Source organism: Oncorhynchus kisutch, linkage group LG8 (assembly GCF_002021735.2).
Source record: "Oncorhynchus kisutch isolate 150728-3 linkage group LG8, Okis_V2, whole genome shotgun sequence".
Taxonomy (NCBI): domain Eukaryota; kingdom Metazoa; phylum Chordata; class Actinopteri; order Salmoniformes; family Salmonidae; genus Oncorhynchus; species Oncorhynchus kisutch.
Window position 1 is genome coordinate 18831955 of NC_034181.2, and position 22528 is coordinate 18854482.

General features: G+C 43.9%; 1 protein-coding gene across 2 annotated transcripts in view; it reads right to left on the reverse strand.

The window, feature by feature from the left end:
• Nucleotides 1–21231, reverse strand: part of LOC109895146 (dual specificity testis-specific protein kinase 1-like) — a 43081-nt gene extending 21850 nt beyond the window's left edge. The window contains exons 1-3 of one of the 2 annotated variants that reach the window (XM_020488805.2): nt 20913–21231; nt 20146–20248; nt 189–397 (exon numbers count right to left, since the gene is read on the reverse strand). In XM_020488805.2, coding sequence (XP_020344394.1) covers nt 189–397; nt 20146–20176 — 240 coding nt within the window. In that variant the 5' untranslated portion in view covers nt 20177–20248; nt 20913–21231. The remainder of the gene's footprint in view (nt 1–188; nt 398–20145; nt 20249–20912) is intronic. The other variant, XM_020488806.2, reaches the window with a different exon arrangement.
• Nucleotides 21232–22528: the final 1297 nt, after the last annotated feature.

The following is a 22528-nucleotide window of genomic DNA, read 5'->3' on the forward strand; positions in this document are numbered from 1 at the left end:
AGATCCAACACAAAACATGCTTTGTCTTAAATATGCAGCGCAAATGGAACCCTATTTTATATATAGTACGCTATTTTTACCAAGGCCCATGGGGCTCTGGTCAAAAGGAGTGCACTATATAGGTAGTAGGATGCCATTTGTGATGCATACTAGGTTCACTACAGATGGCTTATTGAGGGACCAGGTACCTTGTAGACTTTGGAGAAGAAGCCGCTCCCGATGAGCTCGGCGGTGAAGTTCTCCCAGAACTCCAGCTTGCGGACGGCGGTGCGGAGCTTCTGCCAGCGGTCCACATGGTAGTATTTGTCAGAGGACTCACCATAGAGCCTGGGGCTGGTGGGCTCTGAGGACACATCCACGTCACAGTCACACATCCTGGAGTGGGGAGTGATGTCTGCTATAAGGTAGACACACACACACAAAAATACACATGAACACGTGCGCACACACACACACACACACACACACACACACACACACACACACACACACACACACACACACACACACACTTGTTAGTCACACCCCTCACCTCTGTGCCAGATTACACTGAATGCCTGTCCTTACAAAGAGTCTGCAATAACCCCAAATAACTCTATGTCGAAAAAAAGTAGAGTGGATGAAAGAGAGAACGGATAATAATTAAATCTACGCTCATTAGCTCAATGGGATGGAACGTGCCTCCCCTTTATGGAGAGAAACAAAGAGACATGAATAATGGTTCCTTAAAATAGTGTAGCAGGCCTGGGCAACGCAGGTGAGAGACTGTCCAGTGTAGCTGACTAATCACGTGACTTGTTTTCCCTCCAGGCTAATAATAACAAGGAAGATCGAGAGGGGTTCTATTCATTTAAATGAGAGTATCTGATGAGAGGGACATGTCCGCCTACTACAGGATGAGGGGGAGATATTTGAAAGTAAAATGTGCTCTTCTGATGATTCATCTGGAGAAGGTGATCCTCTTCCATTAATTCATTTGTAACCAGATAGAGGTGAATGGAGCTTTTTCTCATAAGATTATGTTCCTTAATTGCTTTATGTATAATTATCAGTGTGCGCTTCTATCGTTAAGGAGTCCTTTTTAGGCTTTAAGGCATTCTAAGCCCTTATCAGACATCAAACACAAATGATTGGAATCGACTGTCACAGGAAAATGCAGCTGAGAAGACCAACTCTAACAGGAAGTGTCTGCAGCAAACAAAACCACACTGTCATTGTTTTCATAGCAGCAGGATAGGCACCTTTCCAGGTTTGTTGTTGCTTCCTCTGCCCTTTAACCATGCTGTCCCGACACCGGAAGTCAAGTAAAACAACTTATGTTAAGTAAGACATAGTGATGTGCGTAGCCGTAGAGGCTAGTGATTTTTCAGTGGGTGAACGTGTAAAATAAACTTCATAAAATAAAATAATATACTGGACTGTCTGTGTGTTTTAAGGGAAGGACAGTTCTGTGTGTTTGAAACCATATAGTGTCTGTACCTATCCTGCTGCTATGAAAACAATATCTTACTTAAAATAAGTTGTTTTACTTGACTTCCGAGGGAGCAACAACAAACCTGGTCCTGACAATGACGCCAGTGAACAGCACAGACTGACACGCTGACACAATTGGCAGGGCTTCGTCAATCAAGTGGGAATCAACCCCACCATGGTAATCACCATGAGAGGCTAGCTCTCACACACGCTGCCATTGTTTTAACAGCCACAGTCGTGTACAAACAATCACAGTGTTTTCATCTCAACTGCAGCCCCCCCCACCACCACCACCACCACCACCACCACGGCAACACCAACCCGGCTGGCTGTCAGAGAAAACGCTTGCAGTGCAGCCTTATCATGTCTCTCTCACTGATGAGGATCTACAGTATATCATAGAGACACTCTGTCTTTCACACAGTTACCAGAGCTATTCTGTAGCCTGCTACAACCCACCTCAATCAAACTGTTACTTTCACAGAAATCCCAAGACAAAGCATCCTATATGGCATCCTGTATGGTGCACAGAAACGCACACTCACACTTCATCCTAGAGCCACACTGTCACACAGTCACCAGAGCTGTAGCCTGCTGCAACCCTCCTCAATCAAACAGCTACTTCCATAGATGTCAGAACATTGTGTGACAGACCATAGAATGTACATCCTATATGGCATTCAGAAAATATGGATGTGGATTACAGTCTGGTTTGTTTGAATACACAATGGTAGAAAAATCAGGTAATGATGTCAGCTTCCCTTAGCATCAATCTGATGGCACTTCACTTTAATTGGGAGTGAATCTCAGTTTACAAACAACAAATCTCTCTCTAGATTGAATTTCATATTGTTTGGATTTAATTTGTGTTTACAAATCAGATTTTTCGGTCCGTCTATTTCAGCTTTGTCTTACAGAGGGGTTTTGTTACTGAGCCAAGAGCTGCAAAAAAAGTGAGAAATCGAGTTAGAAATGCATCCTAAATGGCACCCTATTCCCTATAGTGCACTACTTTTGACCAGTGGGCGAATAGGTAGAGCACTATGGAATAGGGTGCCATTTGGGCCGCAGCCTTAGTGAAGTGATTTCCTGTGGAAAAGCCTGTTATCACACTAAACAGTGAGTTTGACCTGTGTCTGACCACAGAGACCTTCAGGAGAAAAACTACCAGTGGGACCGCCCTACTGACGTCCTACCCACAGATAAAAAATGTGAGTTATGAGACCTTCACAGTGAGACCAGTTCACACCAAGATGAACTGGTGAACCAAGACTATTCCTCAGGGGAACGACTCTCTGTCTGAGGAAGTCCCACGTATCTGACTGTTATCTCAGTTCAGGGCAGAGAGAGAGAGAGAGAGAGAGAGTCAGAGGCATCTGAACCAAATACTGGTGTACTTCAGCAAGGCCATTTCCTGACTGATGTGGAATCACGTCAACAGGTGACGTCACAAAGGATGACACAGCCTTCACACAGACACGCAAGCGACAAAAGTTTTTCTCAAGTCTGACAGGATCCCTGTCATGCAGCAGCACTTTCTCACCTGCAGAAAGAAGTGTCTGTGTCAAAAATGGCATCCTATTCCCTATTTATTGCTGCAATCTACTTTTGACCAGAGCCAATTGGGTGCTATTTCAGACATACCCAGTGCTAATGTTTTTTAATTTATGTGTTATCAAATTTTAAAACATACAATCTACATTTACATTATATTCAGTCATCTAGCAGACACTCCCATCCAGAGCAATCCACAGGAACAACCAGGGTCAAGCGCACCAACCATCCAAGATCCTCCCACAGTTCCCCCAAGAGCTGCCCGTCAACCATCTGAGACCCCCCCACTGTCCCCCCCAAAAAACTTCAAGCAAATGCCCCCCTCCAAAACCCCAAGCCAATGCCACCCTCCAACCCAACCAAAACAACCACCCACCCAGTATGCCAACAACCAACAGAAAGGACAAAATAGAAAAAAAAGAGAAAAAGGAAGGAAAATAACAATACAAAAACAAGACATCAAGGCTAACTATATGCTTTTGAGTGCATGTGTGGCACTGTTTTTGAGTGCATGTGTGGAACTATGTGTGTATGTGTGTGTCTATGTGCACATGTGTGCGTTTGAATGCGAGTATGTCTGTATGCGTGTGTACGCGACATGCCATCCACACATAGGCTTCAGTCAATATGGCAGGCCAGCCTACTCTAGTCAGATTCAGAATCTGTAAATAGTCTCCACTGCTCTGTCTGCTGATCTCAGCCACAGACCATTATGGTACAGATTGGAAGCTGGGTCATTAATCCTACATAATGATTTACTCAGGGCTTGTGGCTCCAGCTGAGTGCATTAGGGTGAACACAACACTTAGTGTGTCTCAAATGGCACCACATTCACTACTTTGACCAGGGCATATATGGGCTCTGATAGGGAATACACTTTGGGTGGATCCAATGAGGACACTTGAAGTGTTAATTGCCTTGTGGATCTTCAGACATCCATCCAGGGGAGACACAGGAACCCTAATGCTGCCTGCTTATGTCTGCAGTTTGGTGATCAACACAGGAAGAGCATGGAGAGATCCTGTTGTGTGGCTCTACAGCTGATCAATAGGTCTGAAACATACGGCAACCGGCCAGACCACACATGTCTGTGGTGCTGAATGTGCTCAGTCTCAACTATAGGTCACATCACACAGGTGGAATATGCAGAAGCCACTTGAATTGTTTATTTAAAATGTACAGTATGTACAGTTTTAACTTCAACTGTATGTACAACTTTGGAAGTATGCTTGGGGTCATTGTCCATTTGGAAGACCCACTTGCGACCAAGCTTTAACTTCCTGACTGATGTCTTGAGATGTTGCTTCAATATATCCACATAATTTTCCACCCTCATGATGCCATCTATTTTGTGAAGTGCACCAGTCCCTCTTGCAGCAAAGCACACCCACAACATGATGCTGCCACCCCCATGCTTCACGGTTGGGATGGTGTTATTCGGCTTGCAAGCCTCCCCCTTTTTCCTACAAACATAACGATGGTCATTATGGCCAAAGAGTTCTATTTTTGTTTCATCAGACCAGAGGACATTTCTACAAAAAGTGCAATCTTTGTCGAAATAGGACTAGTTCGACTGTGGATATAGATACTTTTGTACCTGTTTCCTCCAGCATCTTCACAAGGTCCTTTGCTGTTGTTCTGGGATTGATTTGTACATTTCACACCAAAGTACGTTCATCTCTAGGAGACAGAACGCGTCTCCTTCCTGAGCGGTATGACGGCTGCGTGGTCCCATGGTGTTTATACTTGTGTACTATTGTTTGTACAGATGAACGTGGTACCTTCAGGCATTTGGAAATTGCTCCCAAGAATGAACCAGACTTGTGGAGGTCTACAATTCTTTCTTCTGAGGTCTTGGCCGATTTCTTTTGATTTTCCCATGAGGTATTAGATGAACAATAGGTAAGTAAAGAAATAAAACAACAGTAATAAGACTAGGCTATATACAGTAGCGAGGCTATAATAGTAGCGAGGCCACATACAGACACCGGTTAGTCAGGCTGATTGAGGTAATGTGTATATGTAGATATGGTTAAAGTGACTAAACATTTATGATGAACAGAGAGTAGCAGTAGCAGTAGACTCCGACCTAAGTGTATGTAAACTTCTGACTTCAACTGTATGTGCCATGTACTGTATGGCTGTCTGTCTAAGATTGTATGGGTTCTTGCTCAGCCTGACCTGAGAGTCCAAATCAAGGCATAACTCAATTATGCATGAACAGCTGAAATGTTTTCTAGAGAAAAAGATAGAGAGAGAAATAGAGAGTGAGAGAGAAATAAAGATAGAGAGAGAAATAGAGAGTGAGAGAGAAATAGAGATAGAGAGAGAAATAAAGATAGAGAGAGAAATAGAGATAGAGAGAGAAATAAAGATAGAGAGAGAAATAGAGAGTGAGAGAGAAATAGAGATAGAGAGAGAAATAAAGATAGAGAGAGAAATAGAGATAGAGAGAGAAATAAAGATAGAGAGAGAAATAGAGAGTGAGAGAGAAATAGAGATAGAGAGAGAAATAAAGATAGAGAGAGAAATAGAGATAGAGAGAGAAATAAAGATAGAGAGAGAAATAGAGAGTGAGAGAGAAATAAAGAAAGGAAGGAACTAAAGGAAATAATACAAAGGGAGAGACTTTCAATGAACTGAGTTTCTGCCAGGAATAAGGAAGGTAATTGCATAATAACATTTAAAGGTTCAAAATAGATGGCATAGCAATGAGGTAAAATATGCAGCTGTTAGCATCAGTGTTACAGTCAAGGAGAAACTTGGAAAAACGTCTACTTTTGCAGTGAGACTGTGACAGCTTGTTGGTTCCAGTTCCTCTGTATCTTACACATATTGTGTTATTCAGAAAAAGCCATCATCTTTTTGTTGTTGTGCGTAATGTGTGTGGGACCTCTAGAAATAGGTTCTCCCATTAACTCACTATTGGACTAGATCTGAGTACCAGCAACCTGAGGCAAAGACAGCGCTTCAACACGAGTGACCAGCTACTGAAACCTAACTAACTCAATCAGTCAATAAAATGTATTTTAGAAAGTACATAGAGGACATCAGCAGTTGTCACAAACTGACATAGGCCTATTGGCCATTCATAGACATCCATTTCCTCTGTCAAAATTAAACTGTTGGGGGAGGGACACATTGAATAACACATTCATAAATTTAAAAAATAAGGTTTTGAAAAAGGGTTTGTATCTGTCCTATACAGTATCTAGGAGACATAAGAAACCTCACAAATATATATATATACAGTGCCTTGCGAAAGTATTCGGCCCCCTTGAACTTTGCGACCTTTTGCCACATTTCAGGCTTCAAACATAAAGATATAAAAGAGTATTTTTTTGTGAAGAATCAACAACAAGTGGGACACAATCATGAAGTGGAACGACATTTATTGGATATTTCAAACTTTTTTAACAAATCAAAAACTGAAAAATTGGGCGTTTAAAATTATTCAGCCCCCTTAAGTTAATACTTTGTAGCGCCACCTTTTGCTGCGATTACAGCTGTACGTCACTTGGGGTATGTCTCTATCAGTTTTGCACATCGAGAGACTGACATTTTTTCCCATTCCTCCTTGCAAAACAGCTCAAGCTCAGTGAGGTTGGATGGAGAGCATTTGTGAACAGCAGTTTTCAGTTCTTTCCACAGATTCTCGATTGGATTCAGGTCTGGACTTTGACTTGGCCATTCTAACACCTGGATATGTTTATTTTTTAACCATTCCATTGTAGATTTTGCTTTATGTTTTGGATCATTGTCTTGTTGGAAGACAAATCTCCGTCCCAGTCTCAGGTCTTTTGCAGACTCCATCAGGTTTTCTTCCAGAATGGTCCTGTATTTGGCTCCATCCATCTTCCCATCAATTTTAACCATCTTCCCTGTCCCTGCTGAAGAAAAGCAGGCCCAAACCATGATGCTGCCACCACCATGTTTGACAGTGGGGATGATGTGTTCAGGGTGATGAGCTGTGTTGCTTTTACGCCAAACATAACGTTTTGCATTGTTGCCAAAAAGTTCAATTTTGGTTTCATCTGACCAGAGCACCTTCTTCCACATGTTTGGTGTGTCTCCCAGGTGGCTTGTGGCAAACTTTAAACAACACTTTTTATGGATATGCGTCACATAAATGTCACATAAATATATGTCACATAAATATATGGGCCATGACAGTGTCAGCTGTTATGACATATTATGACATGGTTATGAGCGTGTCATAATGTGTCATAACGTGTTATGACACTGGGTGTCAAGTAAAGTGTTACCAATAATTGTTTTATATATTGTTTTATACTTAAAACAATATATACTTAAAACTCTAAATTTTAAGTATATATTGGGGGGGTAGCGAGGGGATTGGGGGGGGGGGGGTAGCGAGGGGATTGTCCATAGGAGAAGTAGCAGTTGGCAGGGTGAGCAGGTAGCTGACTAGTGGTGGCTATTCAGCAGCCTGATAGTCTGAGGGTAGGAACAATTTGCCAGCCTTTCAGTTTTTGCCATGATGCTTCTGTACTGCCATGTCTGATTGATTGAAGCGGGGAGAACAGATCATGGTTTGGTGCCTGGGGTCCCTGAGGATCTTCTTGGCTTCCTGTGTCCTGTAAGGCAGTGTGCACCCCATGGTGCATTTGGCTGCATGTACACCCTCTGAAGAGCCTTGCGGTCTGCGGCGGTGGAGTTGCCGTACCAGGCTGTGATGCAGCCCAACAACATGCTCTCGATGGTGCTCCTGTAGAACACTGTGAGGGCCCTCGAGAACAGGCTGAATTTGGGGTTGAAGAGTCACCATCGTGACTTCTTCACTATGTTATCCGTGTGGTTAAACCATTTCAGCTTCACTGAGATGTGTACGCCGAGGATTTTGAAGTTATTGACCGTCTCCATGGCGGCCCCGTTGATGTGTCCAGCCTGGTTCCTCCTGAAGTCCACAATCAGCTTCTTTGTTTCGCTAACGTCGAGGGAGGGGTTGATATATCTGGCTCCATGTCGTCAGAGTGCTTACCTCCTCTCTGTAGGCTGTCTCGTCGTTGTTGTTGATCGGCAAACTTGATGATTTAGTTGGAACTGTCTGGAACTGCCACACAGTCGTGGGTATACAGGGGATACAGGAGGGGACTGAGGACGCACCCTTGTGGGGCCCCTGTGTTGAGGATCAGTGTCGAGGAAATAATGTTGCCTACCTTCACCACCTGGGGGCGGCCAGTCAGGAAGTCCAGGACTCAGTTGCATAGGGAGGAGTTCAGACCCAGGGCTGTGAGCTTTGTAATGATCTTATAGGGCACTATGGTATTGAAGGCCGAGCTGTAGTCGATGAACAGCATCCTCGCATATGCATTTGTTGGCTGGATGCAGTGTATGGCAGGTTACACAGATTGTCAACAGCACACAATGTAACTCTGTCCCTCTCTAACTTGTGTTTGTCCAAAACGGCACTCTATTTCCTATATAGTGCACTACTTTTGACCAAGGCATGCATAGGGCTCTGTTCAAAAGTAGTGCACTATATAGGGAATAGGGTGCCATTTCAGACACAACGTTCTCCTGTAGATCCCATGGAACTCCTCCCATGCATTGGTCAAACAACCAACTGGAACTAAGGATTGTTTCGGCATGTTCAGGGTAGCCAACCACTGTAAGAGTAGGCCATTGCAAACACCAGACTCAAAGACTACTATCATGAGCACTCAATAAAACAATCATGTTAAGGCATCCTGAAATAAAAGCATTGCAACCTCCATTAAAACCTGGGAAGTATTTGATTATGTAAGTAGGGACATTGTTCCATTAAAATGTGGAATTGACATTTAGTGAGGGAGGACAGATTAGGAATTAAAGAACAGTCTGTTTCTTGAACAGTCTTGGACAGGCGTCACTAATACTGTAGGAAGGAACAACATAGTTTGCAAATCTACCAGTATTTACCAAAGTTAACGGAATATTTAGTAATTTTGGTAACTAACAGAAAATCTATGGCAATCAATTATAACTTTGGTAATTTATACCTACATTATTTTTATTCATATACAGCATTCATTTCTTTTTTTTTATCTATGTGTCCATATTGTCCATGACTTTCTAGTAGATAATAGGCTAATTGATTAAATAATCATTTAATCAATAATGCCATTATTTTCAATTACCTCTGCAACTCATCCAACTGTTGACTTCTTTCACAACTGCCACCAGTTTGCCGGCAAAACATTGACAACAAATACATAGTAAAATAAATAATAGTGTATAAAATTTCATACTAATTTCATACTAAAAGCATTGTCTTGTTTATTCTATGTGTAACTCCGTTACTCTGTGTTGTTGTATGTGTTAAATGTCTATGCTTTATCTTGGCCAGGTCGCAGTCGCACCTGAGAACTTGTTCTCAACTAGCCTACCTGGTTAATAAAGGTGAAATAAATCAAATCAAAAAATGAAATGTTACATTTTAGCAGACATTGTTATCCAGAACAGCTTACAGCAGTGAGTGCATACATTATACTGGTCCCCTGTGGGATTGGAACTCATAACCCTGGCATTGCAAGTGCCATGCGCTACCAACTGAACCACACGTAAAAACCAATGTTGTTTACTAAGTTTCTGGTTCCTATTTAGGATAATGTTTTACAGATGTGTCATTTTATTTTTAAATCATCTTATTTAATTATTTTATATATTTTACATGTGAAAAGGGCAGAGAGATGGCAAGAGAAATTACAGACACCTGTGTTAATCTTAACCCCTGTGTAGTCTTAACATTCTGTATTCCCCCTTGTCTTAATGGTAAAGAATTCACAAAAATTGACTAAACCCCTAAAATAAAGCAAAGGAACAACCTGTCATTCATCACAAACTTGGATATCTGGGTTTTCCCTCTTCACAATGCAGAAAGACTGCATTTAATCAGTGGAGAGCAATCATTTTTTATTACAACACCTGTCATAATTCTTTATTATTATTATTATTGCTAAAGGTACTGCATAGGTGTAAACATACATTTTTTAGCACTTGTATAGCCTAAGAAAGTAGCAGAAATGTGCAGAAGGTTTTGAATGTGTTTTATTGAAGGGAAACAATAACAGTCTTGAACTTCTTTGGCAACATAGTGATATATTCTGAGGAACTCAACTACAAAATAATAGTCTTCTCCCATTTTTTAAACCATTGCCCCCACCCACAAGGTGTATAAACAACAACAATAAATACGAATAACATAAGATAATAGATACAAAAATGTGAAGAACATAAATCAATCAACACTAATTAGCACATGTAGGACAGTATGCAAGTGTGTGTGTGTGCAGATGTATTTCTCACATGTGCAGCACATAGTATTTGTTTTACAATCCATATTTGGGGTTCAGAATTGGCACCTCCTCCTCTTGCTGCAGCCTCAGATGGATCAGGACAAGATTCAGCCCCCTGAACAGCTTTCACAAGCCCTGAAGAGGCTGTTGTGCGGGGGAGGTGCTCCCTTCTTTGAATGTGTGGGGTTACAAGTGCCTTTGCCAGCTGCTCCAGGAACACCCTCCTCTTGTTTTGCTTATCAGGCATCCAGCTGGGGTTGATCTTGTTCCATATCACAAAGGTATTGTAACGTCAATTATGTTATGGAATATGACCAGGGGCCAGTGGGCAGTCATCGTCCTGCAGCTTTAAGTTCTAATCACCTTGTCCAGGATGTCCATGTGTCCTTTGTTGTGGTTGTAGTCCAGGATGACAGCTGGCTTTCTGTCCTCACGATCACTGATCTCAGCCGTTTTGTGCAGTGTGCTCTGGAGGATCACATTCTTGTTGCTCTTTGGGAGGTAAGAAACTAGAGTGGAGGTGAGCATGAAGGCAAACTTTGATGAAAAGGCCTCTCACCCCCTTGTTGCGAGGAGTGCAGGGGGAGCTCATGCTTGTTCTTTCTAACTGTGCTAACCATGGTGATCTTCCCCTTAATTTCAATCCGTAACACACATAATCTCAATTTCTCATTGTGTGTGTGTGTGTGTGTGTGTGTGTGTGTGTGTGTGTGTGTGTGTGTGTGTGTGTGTGTGTGTGTGTGTGTGTGTGTGTGTGTGTGTGTGTGTGTTTGTGTGTGTTTTTAGTGGTGTGTAAATTATTTTATAACTGCTGGGTCAAAAACCCTAAGACAATCTTTGTACCCTGGTGGGGTACAGCTTTCAATGACATATGAACAAAGGCGATGTTTCACTTTTTCTAATGTTGGGGTCACTCTAGGAAAAGTTTACCCTTAAGACAACACAAGGGTTAACTACCCACTAGATGACAAGTGGACTACAGTCGTGGCGAAAAGTTTTGAGAATGACACAAATATTAATTTCCAAAAAGTTTGCTGCTTCAGTGTCTTTAGATATTTCTGTCAGATGTAATTATGGAATACTGAAGTATAATTACAAGCATTCCATAAGTGTCAAAGACTTTTATTAACAATTACATGAAGTTGATGCAAAGAGTCAATATTTGCAGTGTTGACCCTTCTTTTTCAAGACCTCTGCAATCCGCCCTGGCATGCTGTAAATTAACCTCTGGGCCACATCCTGACTGATGGCAGCCCATTCTTGCATAATCAATGAGTTTGTCAGAATTTGTGGGTTTTTGTTTGTCCACCCGCCTCTTGAGGATTGACCACAAGTTCTCAATGGTATTAAGGTCTGGCCATGGACCCAAAATATCGATGTTTTGTTCCCCGAGCCACTCAGTTATCACTTTTGCCTTATGGCAAGGTGCTCCATCATGCTGGAAAAGGTATTGTTCGTCACCAAACTGTTCCTGGATGGTTGGGAGAAGTTGCATTCGGAGGATGTGTTGGTACCATTCTTTATTCATGGCTGTGTTCTTAGGCAGAATTGTGAGTGAGCCCACTCCCTTGCTGAGTATCAACCCCACACATGAATGGTCTCAGGATGCTTTACTGTTGGCATGACACAGGACTGATGGTAGCGCTCACCTTGTCTTCTCCGGACAATCTTTCTTCCGGATGCCCCAAACAATCGGAAAGGGGATTCATCAAAGAAAATGACTTTACCCCAGTCCTCAGTAGTCCAATCCCTGTACCTTTTGCAGAATATCAGTCTGCCCTTGTGTTTTTCCTGGAGAGAAGTGGCTTCTTTGCTGCCCTTCTTGACACCAGGCCATCCTCCAAAAGTCTTTGCCTCACTGTGCGTGCAGATGCACTCACACCTGCCTGCTGCCATTCCTGAGCAAGCTCTTTACTGGTGGTGTCCCGATCTCGCAGCTGAATCAACTTTAGGAGACGGTCCTGGCGCTTGCTGGACTTTCTTAGGGGCCCTGAAGCCTTCTTCACAACAATTGAACCACTCTCCTTGAAGTTCTTGATGATCCGATAAATGGTTGATTTAGGTGCAATCTTACTGGCAGCAATATCCTTGCCTGTAAATTCCTTTTTGTGCAAAGCAATGATGATGGCATGTGTTTCCTTGCAGGTAACCATGGTTGACAGAGGAAGAACAATGATTCCAAGCACCACCCTCCTTTTGAAGCTTCCAGTCTGTTATTCGATCAGTATGACAGAGTGATCTCCAGCCTTGTCTTCGTCAACACTCACACCTGCGTTAATGAGAGAATCACTGACGTGTTGTCAGCTGGTCCTTTTGTGGCAGGGCTGAAATGCAGTGGAAATGTTTTGGGGGGATTCAGTTCATTGGCATGGCAAAGAGGGACTTTGCAGTTAATTGCAATTCATCTGATCGCTCTTCGTAACATTCTGGAGAATATACAAATTGCCATCATACAAACTGAGGCAGCAGACTTTGTGAAAATTACTATTTGTGTCATTCTCAAAACCTTTGACCATCCCTTTCCTTGAAAGATACCAAAATTCTGGTAGTTTACTGGTGAACTTCGAAAGTTTCCAGTAATATTCCCTCCCTTTCCAACCTTATTTGCAAGTCATTGGTCAGATGAGGGAAGAGTGGAGTGTCAGTGTTAAATCTGAAATAGTTTTGGGTGTTTAACTACAACACCCCATACATTCTTGAAAATGCACCATAAATCAGATAATAACATATAGCATCCCAAACATCACCTTCTTCCCAATATAGTGAACTATAGTGAGCTCGGGTCAAAAGTATTGCACTATAAAGGGAATATGGAACCATTCGGGACAGAGCCAACAGACCTAGGGCTCAGACACACCAACAGCATTTGCTGGCCGAGAGTACTTAGCACCTCTGAACGTAATTTGCGAACTGAATGTACATCGGTTTACCATGTGGAATCCCATGAAAAATGTTGCCAGTAAAACGTCTACAGCAGGTGATCCCTAAAACACAGCTCGCTGTTCCACATTTGGTGCGATGTGAGCAAGTCTTTACAGAAAGGTTTTCCTCATGCATGCTAACATACAGCACACAGTGACATCTGTGTGAGCTAAGAGGCTAAGGCTATGAAGTCAATCGGACAGAACGCGTGCATCGCAAATGGCATTCTAATCCTTTTACAGTACACAACTTTTGACCAGTGACCACATGACTCTGCTAGAAAGTAGTGCACTAAAAAATGAATAGGGTACCGTTTGGATGCAACCAACAACATATACTTGTTGTAACTCACTCTATTTTCCCAGTACTTTTGTAATCAAGATTCTGAGGAGGACAGGCAGAAAGATTCAACCCCTCTGATTACATCATTATAAACAACAACAAACCCAGAGAAGGAAGTGGGATTCAAAGGTCCCTTCATGCCAGCCTCTCCCTCCTCTGAGTCCCCTCTCCTGAGTCCCCGCTCCTGAGTCCCCGCTCCTGAGTCCCCTCTCCTGACTGCCCTCTCCTAACTCCCTTCTCTTGACTGCCCTCTCCTGACTCCCCTCTCCTGACTGCCCTCTCCTGACTGCCCTCTCCTGACTCCCTTCTCCTGACTGCCCTCTCCTGACTCCCCTCTCCTGACTGCCCTTTCCTGACTCCCCTCTCCTGACTGCCCTCTCCTAACTGCCCTCTCCTGACTGCCCTCTCCTGACTGCCCTCTCCTGACTCCCTTCTCCTGACTGCCCTCTCCTGACTCGCTTCTCCTGACTGCCCTCTCCTGACTGCCCTCTCCTGACTGCCCTTTCCTGACTCCCCTTTACTGACTGCCCTCTCCTGACTGCCCTCTCCTGACTGCCCTCTCCTGACTCCCTTCTCCTGACTGCCCTCTCCTGACTCGCTTCTCCTGACTGCCCTCTCCTGACTCCCCTCTCCTGACTGCCCTTTCCTGACTCCCCTTTACTGACTGCCCTCTCATGACTCCCCTCTCCTGACTGCCCTCTCCTGACTGCCCTCTCCTGACTCCCCTTTACTGACTGCCCTCTCCTGACTCCCCTCTCCTGACTGCCCTCTCCTGACTGCCCTCTCCTGACTCCCCTTTACTGACTGCCCTCTCCTGACTCCCTTCTCCTGACTGCCCTCTCCTGACTCCCCTCTCCTGACTGCCCTCTCCTGACTGCCCTTTCCTGACTCCCCTCTCCTGACTCCCCTCTCCTGACTGCCCTCTCCTGACTGCCCTCTCCTGACTCCCCTCTCCTGACTGCCCTCTCCTGACTCCCCTCTCCTGACTACCCTCTCCTGACTCCCCTCTCCTGACTCCCCTCTCCTGACTGCCCTCTCCTGACTCCCCTCTCCTGACTGCCCTCTCCTGACTCCCCTCTCCTGACTGCCCTCTCCTGACTGCCCTCTCCTGACTCCCCTCTCCTGACTCCCCTCTCCTGACTGCCCTCTCCTGACTCCCCTCTCCTGACTGCCCTCTCCTGACTCCCCTCTCCTGACTGCCCTCTCCTGACTCCCCTCTCCTGACTCCCCTCTCCTGACTGCCCTCTCCTGACTCCCCTCTCCTGACTGCCCTCTCCTGACTGCCCTTTCCTGACTCCCCTTTACTGACTGCCCTCTCCTGACTCCCTTCTCCTGACTGCCCTCTCCTGACTCCCCTCTCCTGACTGCCCTCTCCTGACTGCCCTCTCCTGACTCCCCTTTACTGACTGCCCTCTCCTGACTGCCCTCTCCTGACTGCCCTTTCCTGACTCCCCTTTACTGACTGCCCTCTCCTGACTCCCTTCTCCTGACTGCCCTCTCCTGACTCCCCTCTCCTGACTGCCCTCTCCTGACTGCCCTCTCCTGACTCCCCTTTACTGACTGCCCTCTCCTGACTCCCTTCTCCTGACTGCCCTCTCCTGACTCCCTTCTCCTGACTGCCCTCTCCTGACTGCCCTCTCCTGACTGCCCTCTCCTGACTCCCCTTTACTGACTGCCCTCTCCTGACTCCCTTCTCCTGACTGCCCTCTCCTGACTGCCCTCTCCTGACTGCCCTCTCCTGACTCCCCTTTACTGACTGCCCTCTCCTGACTCCCTTCTCCTGACTGCCCTCTCCTGACTCCCCTCTCCTGACTGCCCTCTCCTGACTGCCCTCTCCTGACTCCCCTTTACTGACTGCCCTCTCCTGACTCCCCTCTCCTGACTCCCCTCTCCTGACTGCCCTCTCCTGACTGCCCTCTCCTGACTCCCCTTTACTGACTGCCCTCTCCTGACTCCCTTCTCCTGACTGCCCTCTCCTGACTCCCCTCTCCTGACTGCCCTCTCCTGACTGCCCTCTCCTGACTCCCCTTTACTGACTGCCCTCTCCTGACTGCCCTCTCCTGACTCCCCTTTACTGACTGCCCTCTCCTGACTCCCTTCTCCTGACTGCCCTCTCCTGACTCCCCTCTCCTGACTGCCCTCTCCTGACTGCCCTCTCCTGACTCCCTTCTCCTGACTGCCCTCTCCTGACTGCCCTTTCCTGACTCCCCTTTACTGACTGCCCTCTCCTGACTCCCCTCTCCTGACTCTCCTCTCCTGAAAATAGCCTTATTTATATTGCAGCATATTGGATGGCTGTCATTCATATTCCATTCACCCAGCTCAATGTAACAGAGGCAGGTTTAGGCTACTACGTATATGATACTAAAATGTTCCCTGTACCTATCATGAGGTTGCTACCATCTAGCTTATGAATGAAAGTTTACAATGCACGTGCACAGGTCGAGAGAATTTAGAGTAATCAAGGTAATAGACAGTCACCGCTTTGCACACTCTTGCCTGCATCTAGCTGATCCAACAGTTGCGAACAAGAGTTTCTATTGGACAAATTCAGGTATGTTTATCACCGTTTCATTCGGATTGCTTCCGTTTAAGATTTTTTTTCAACAGAATAAGATCAATGAATAAACCCCTGATCACATGCAAACACAGTCCACTTTCATAGCAGCCACATGTGGACAACAGCTAGTTTTATATACAACTCCTTCTCGCATCTACACTACATATACAAAAGTATATGGACACACCTTCAAATAAGTGGATTTGGTCATTTCAGCCCATTGCTGACAGGTGTATAAAATAGAACTCACCGCCATGCAATCTCCATGGACAAACATTGGCAGTAGAATGTCCTCAATGAAGAGCTCAGTGACTTTCAACGTGGCACCGTCATAGGATGCCACCTTTCCAACAAGTCAGTTCCGCAAATTTCTGCACTGCTAGAGCTGCCCCGATCAACTGTAAGGGCTGTTATTGTCACGTATGCTCCCGCTCTTCCCTCCCCTGGCGCTTGAGGGCGCCAGGCTGCCCTTCATCATGCACTCCTGCCATCAATTACGCACACCTGCCTTCCCTCGTCACGCGGTTCAGCGATATTGGACTCACCTGGACTCACTTATCATCTGTTTATTACCTCCCCTATATTTGTCAGTTTCCCTGCTCTGTTCCCTGCTGATTGTTCTTTGTCTTTGTTTTTTTGTATACTGATGATGTTCCTGTCTCGTTCCATGTCCGTTCCTTATTAAATGTTTGACTCCCCGTACCTGCTTCGTCTCTCCAGCGTCCACTCATGTGACAGAATGCATCACACAAAGCATCGGAGCGTTCTGGCGTTCCGGTTGGTATAGTGGCATCGGCTCTGGGTCGCCACCAATGGAACACGTGGTGCCTAGCCAGCTCGTCAGGCTCCCACGCCCTAGCTGGCTCAAGAGGTTTCCTTGCCCCGGTTGGCTCAGATGGCTCCCATCCCACATCGGGCGTCAGCCGGATCGTCAGTTCTTGTTCGCCCAGCCGGGTGTGTGCATCACGCACTCCTGCCATCAATTACGCACACCTGCCTTCCCTCGTCACGCGCTTCAGCGATATTGGACTCACCTGGACTCACTTATCATCTGTTTATTACCTCCCCTATATTTGTCAGTTTCCCTGCTCTGTTCCCTGCTGATTGTTTTTTGTCTTTGTTTTCTTGTATGCTGGCGCTGTTCCTGTCTCGTTCCATGTCCGTTCCTCATTAAATGTTTGACTCTCTGTACCTGCTTCGTCTCTCCAGCGTCAACTCATGTGACAGTTATTGTGAAGTGGAAATGTCTAGGAGCAACAATGGCAAAGCGGTAAGGCCACGCAAACTCACAGAACGGGACTGTCGATGGGCTGAAGCGCGTAGTGTGTAAAAAACACTCACTACTGAGTTCCAAACTGCCTCTGGAAGCAGCAGAGTTTCATGAAATGGGTTTCCGTGGCCGAGCATCCGCACAAAAGCCTAAGATCACCACACATAATGTCAAGCATCGGCTGGAGTGGTGTAAAGCTCACCGCATTGGACTCTGGAGCAGTACTAAACCTTTATATCAGTACTAAACCTTTATATCATGACCGCTAACTGCTACACACAGCCTACATTATTGTGACGTCATAGTCAACATAGCTACTAGAACTAACGTGTTAGTAAACCCTCTATAATCATGCAGTACAATGTACACGTACAGTCAGCAGCAAGCAGTTTAGCAGTTAGACTGGCGGGCCCCGGTGGCAATAAATTAATTAAACCAAAAGCTTACCTTGGCTTGGAAGAGTTCCAGTGTTGACTAGCCATAGCCAGCTAGCCAACATAGCATCCCTTCCATTTTGAGCCAGGTGTTTGAGTAGGCTAAACTAGTGAGTGAACATGAAGAAAATAGACTCCGAAATATGGCTAGCTCTCTCTTTCTCTCTCACTTTCTCTCTTGCTTCTCCTTAATTTTGTAAGAAATTAATTTGTTAAAAACTGTCTCTCTCTGTTTGAGTGAACTACTCACCACATTGTATACACTGCAGTGCTAGCTAGCTGTAGCTTATGCTTTCAATACTAGATTTATTTTCGGATCCTTTGATTGGGTGGAGAACATGTCAGTTCATGCTGCAAGAGCTCTGATAGGTTGAAGGACGTCCTCCGGAAGTTGTCATATTTACTGTTTAAGTCCATGGAAGGGGGAGAGAACTATGAGCCTCCTAGGTGTTGTATTGAAGTCAATGCACCCAGAGGAGGACAGAAGCTAGTTGTGCTCTGGCTACGCCACAGTGCTACCCTACAGAGTGCTTGCTGCAAGAGCTCTGATAGGTTGGAGGACGTCCTCCGGAAGTTGTCATATTTACTGTTTAAGTCCATGGAAGGGGGAGAGAACTATGAGCCTCCTAGGTATTGTATTAACGTCAATGCACCCAGAGGAGGACAGAAGCAAGTTGTCCTCTGGCTACACCATAGTGCTACCCTACAGAGTCCTACTGAGGCTACTGTAGACCTTCATTGCAAAACAGTGTGTTTTAATCAATTATTTGGTGACATGAATATATTTTGTATAATATTATCTAAAAATTATAACTTTTATAATATTTCACTATTTCTATTTTTATGAAATTCGCTGAGGAGGAGCCTCCACTGTCCTTCACATTCTCTATGGCTTCTGTTATCATTCACTTAACAACCATAAGCATCCACTTTAACAGAAAACTCCAATTCCCAGCAAATCTTCAAGGTCCATATTCAGAAAGGGTCTCAGGGTAGGAGTGCTCTTATCAAGGATACATTTAACCTTTTCAATTATAATGACTGATCCTAGATCAGCACTCCTACTCTAGTATGGCCCTGGTATTCCTTAAAGCAAAAGGTTATTTTAGATGCTCAAGTCTCTATCATGCCAGTATATCACTCTCATCAAATTTATTCACCTGGAGCCTGTTCAGAGAATTGAGACTCTGATCTTCAAACCACATAGGTTAGATAGATAGATAGATAGATAGATAGATAGATAGATAGATAGATAGATAGATAGATAGATAGATAGATAGATAGATAGATAGATAGATAGATAGATAGATAGATAGATAGATAGATAGATAGATAGATAGATAGATAGATAGATAGATAGATAGATAGATAGATAGATAGATAGATAGATAGATAGATAGATAGATAGATAGATAGATAGATAGATAGATAGATAGTAGGACACTTCTCTGACTCAACACCTCTGAACACGGTTAGGATAAGAGCGCACAATACTGAGGAGTTTCTATATTAGGACAAGACAGTTATTCACACTTAGTCACACTGTATCAGAGACTCAGTCTGCGCCCCAAATGGCACCCTATTCCCTTGAGTGCAGTACTTTTGACTAGAGTTCTGGTTAAAAGTACTTTTTACATGTTTTTTAAAATTTGATTTCACCTGTGTATCCTCATATCCAGAGCGATTTACAGGAACAGAGTTAAGTGCCTTGCTCAAGGGCACTGACAGATTTTTCACCTAGTCGGCTCAGGGATTCGAATGAGCGACCTTTTGGTTACTGGCCCATCACTCTTAACCATCACTCTCCACACTGTAAATGGGAATAACAGAATAGGGTGCCATTTGGGACACATCTGAATGGTGCAGGTTTGGAAACAGAAACACACACACATCTATATGACACAGAATGTTATTACATCTACAAAAGCTGCTGATCATCAACAACATCCAACTCAATGCACGGTGCTCCATGCACACACGCTATAATCACAATCACGGGCAAGCAGCAAAACATATTAGAAAAATGAAAGATATAAAACAATTCAGTGTAATGGATGGAGTCACTCGGAATCAAAGGCATATGACTAAGAGTAAAAATAGAGCTTAGGATAAAAATTAAATGCACTACTTCTGTAAAACTGTGAAATATTTCTATATGACACATAGTTGTCATGGGAACATCAAAAACCTAATGATATGATAGAGATGTCATATAATGTGTTTGGGGTATATTTTCATAGCATTTTCAATGCAATATTAAGAGGGGTAAGAAACAGTTGTTACAGTACTTACTCCATTGATTTAATAAGCTATTCATATGCATCTTGAGGATGGGGGGAAATGCACTGGCCGCCAGTCAGTGCAATACCCAGTAGTTATAGTCTTTATCCAGAAGCTGGGGAGAACCACATGCATGCAACAATGAGCAAACACACACACACACACACAGACACACACACACACGCATGCACGCGCACACACACACACACACACACACACACACAGATGCACGCACGCACACACACACACACACACACACACACACACACACACACACACACACACACACACACACACACACACACACACACACACACACACACACAGAGCCAGGACTGTTACTATACTGTGACATACATTAGGCTTTGCGTTCATGCAGGCATCGTTAAAGGCAGGCATAAACAAATAATCAGTAGGCCAGCTGTTGCATTCACATTTTCCATGCAAGGAATAGAAACATTGACCCTGTCTGTAATTTCTGTAAATATCTATTAAAATATTACAAATGAAAGCAGGATTACATAAGTAAAGTAGGGTAGGCTATGACAAATACTAACAAATGAGTCTTGATTTTGGAATAAGAGACAGCCATTTGGCCAGTACGATATTCTATTCAATACATTGTTGGTATGTAGCCTAATCTTCACTTCTTCAATCAATGATCTCTTGTTATTAGAAAAATATTAAGGGAAACTTTAGGCTATAACTCCATCCTTGAACAAAACTCCAACCTTGAACACATATTTAACACATACTTGATCGGTATAAATGGTACTTACATCGTTATAACAACAGTCCAATTCGTTTATAAAGAGTAAAGTGTTCGCCCAGAAATGTATTGATTATATTCTACACAGTGATATATTTGAACTGCGTTAGCTACGTAGGATACACTGGGATCCGAATTCGGTGCGCTATGCACTGTTTCCGTATGCAGTTTGGCTCTTCAGTCTCCAACCAACGCACTCGCCACTCAGGGTGTGAAAGCGGTTGCACGGCGGAGCGGGGGTGAAACAGTCTTGATGAAATTCATGTTTGATGGCTTGCCTTTGGAGCCAACTGTAATTACGTCGGTTGATGTTGCTCAACTCAGTCTCCACCCACTCTGTAAGCTTGAAGCTACATTATAGCCACCGATCAGCAGTGCTGTTGGCTACTTTGTAATCATGCAATAGAAAATAAATGGAGTATTTTTTCCCCATGTATTTATTCAGCAGGTACAATAAGGAGAATAAGGCACAAGATGTAAATAGCACAGTATATACTGTATTATAAAGTACCAGTCAAAAGTTTGGACACACCTACTCATTCCAGGGTTTTTCTTTATTTGGACTTATTTCTACATTGTAGAATAATAGTGAAGACATCAAAACTATGTAATAACACATGTGGAATCATGTAGTGACCAAAGAATATGTTAAATGAATCAAAATAAGTAGCCACCCTTTGCCCTTATGACAGCTTTGCACACTCTTGGCATTCTCTCAACCAGCTTCATGAGGTAGTCACTTGGAATGCATTTCAATTAACAGGTGTGCCTTGTTAAAAGTTCATTTGTGGAATTTCTTCCCTTCTTAATGCATTTGAGCCAATAAGTTGTGAAAAGGGAGGTGTGGTATACAGAAGACAGCCCTATTTGGTAAAATACCAAGTCCATATTATGGCAAGAACAGCTCAAGTAGGCAAAGAGAAATGACAGTCCATCATTACTTTAAGACATAAAGGTCAGTCAATCCGGAAAATGTCAAGAACTTTGAAAGTTTATTCAAGTGCAGTAGCAAAAACCATCAAGCGATATGATGAAACTGGCTCTCATGAGAACTGCCACAAGAAAGGAAGGAAGAGCCAGAGTTACCTCTGATGCAGAGGATAAGTTCATTAGAGTTAACTGCACCTCAGATTGCAGCCCAAATAAATGCTTCACAGAGTTCAAGTAACAGACACATCTCAACATCAACTGTTCAGAGGAGACTGTGTGAATCAGGCCTTCATGGTCGATTTGCTGCAATGAAACCACTACTAAAGTACACCAATAAGAAGAAGAGACTTGCTTGGGCCAAAAAACACGAACAATGGATATTAGACCAGTGAAATCTGCCCTTTGGTCTGTTGAGTCCTTTGAGATTTCTGTTTCCAACCGCTGTGTCTTTGTGAGAAGCAGAGTAGGTGAACGGATGATCTCCACATGTGTGGTTCCCACCATGAAGCATGGAGGAGGTGTGATGGTGTGAGGTGTGCAAAGCTGGCATCAAGGCAAAGAGTGGGTACTTTGAAGAATCTCAAATATAAAATATATTTAGATTTTTTAAAACACTTTTTTGGTTACTACATGATTCCATATGTGTTATTTCATAGTTTTGATGTCTTTACTGTTATTCTACAATGTAGAAAATAG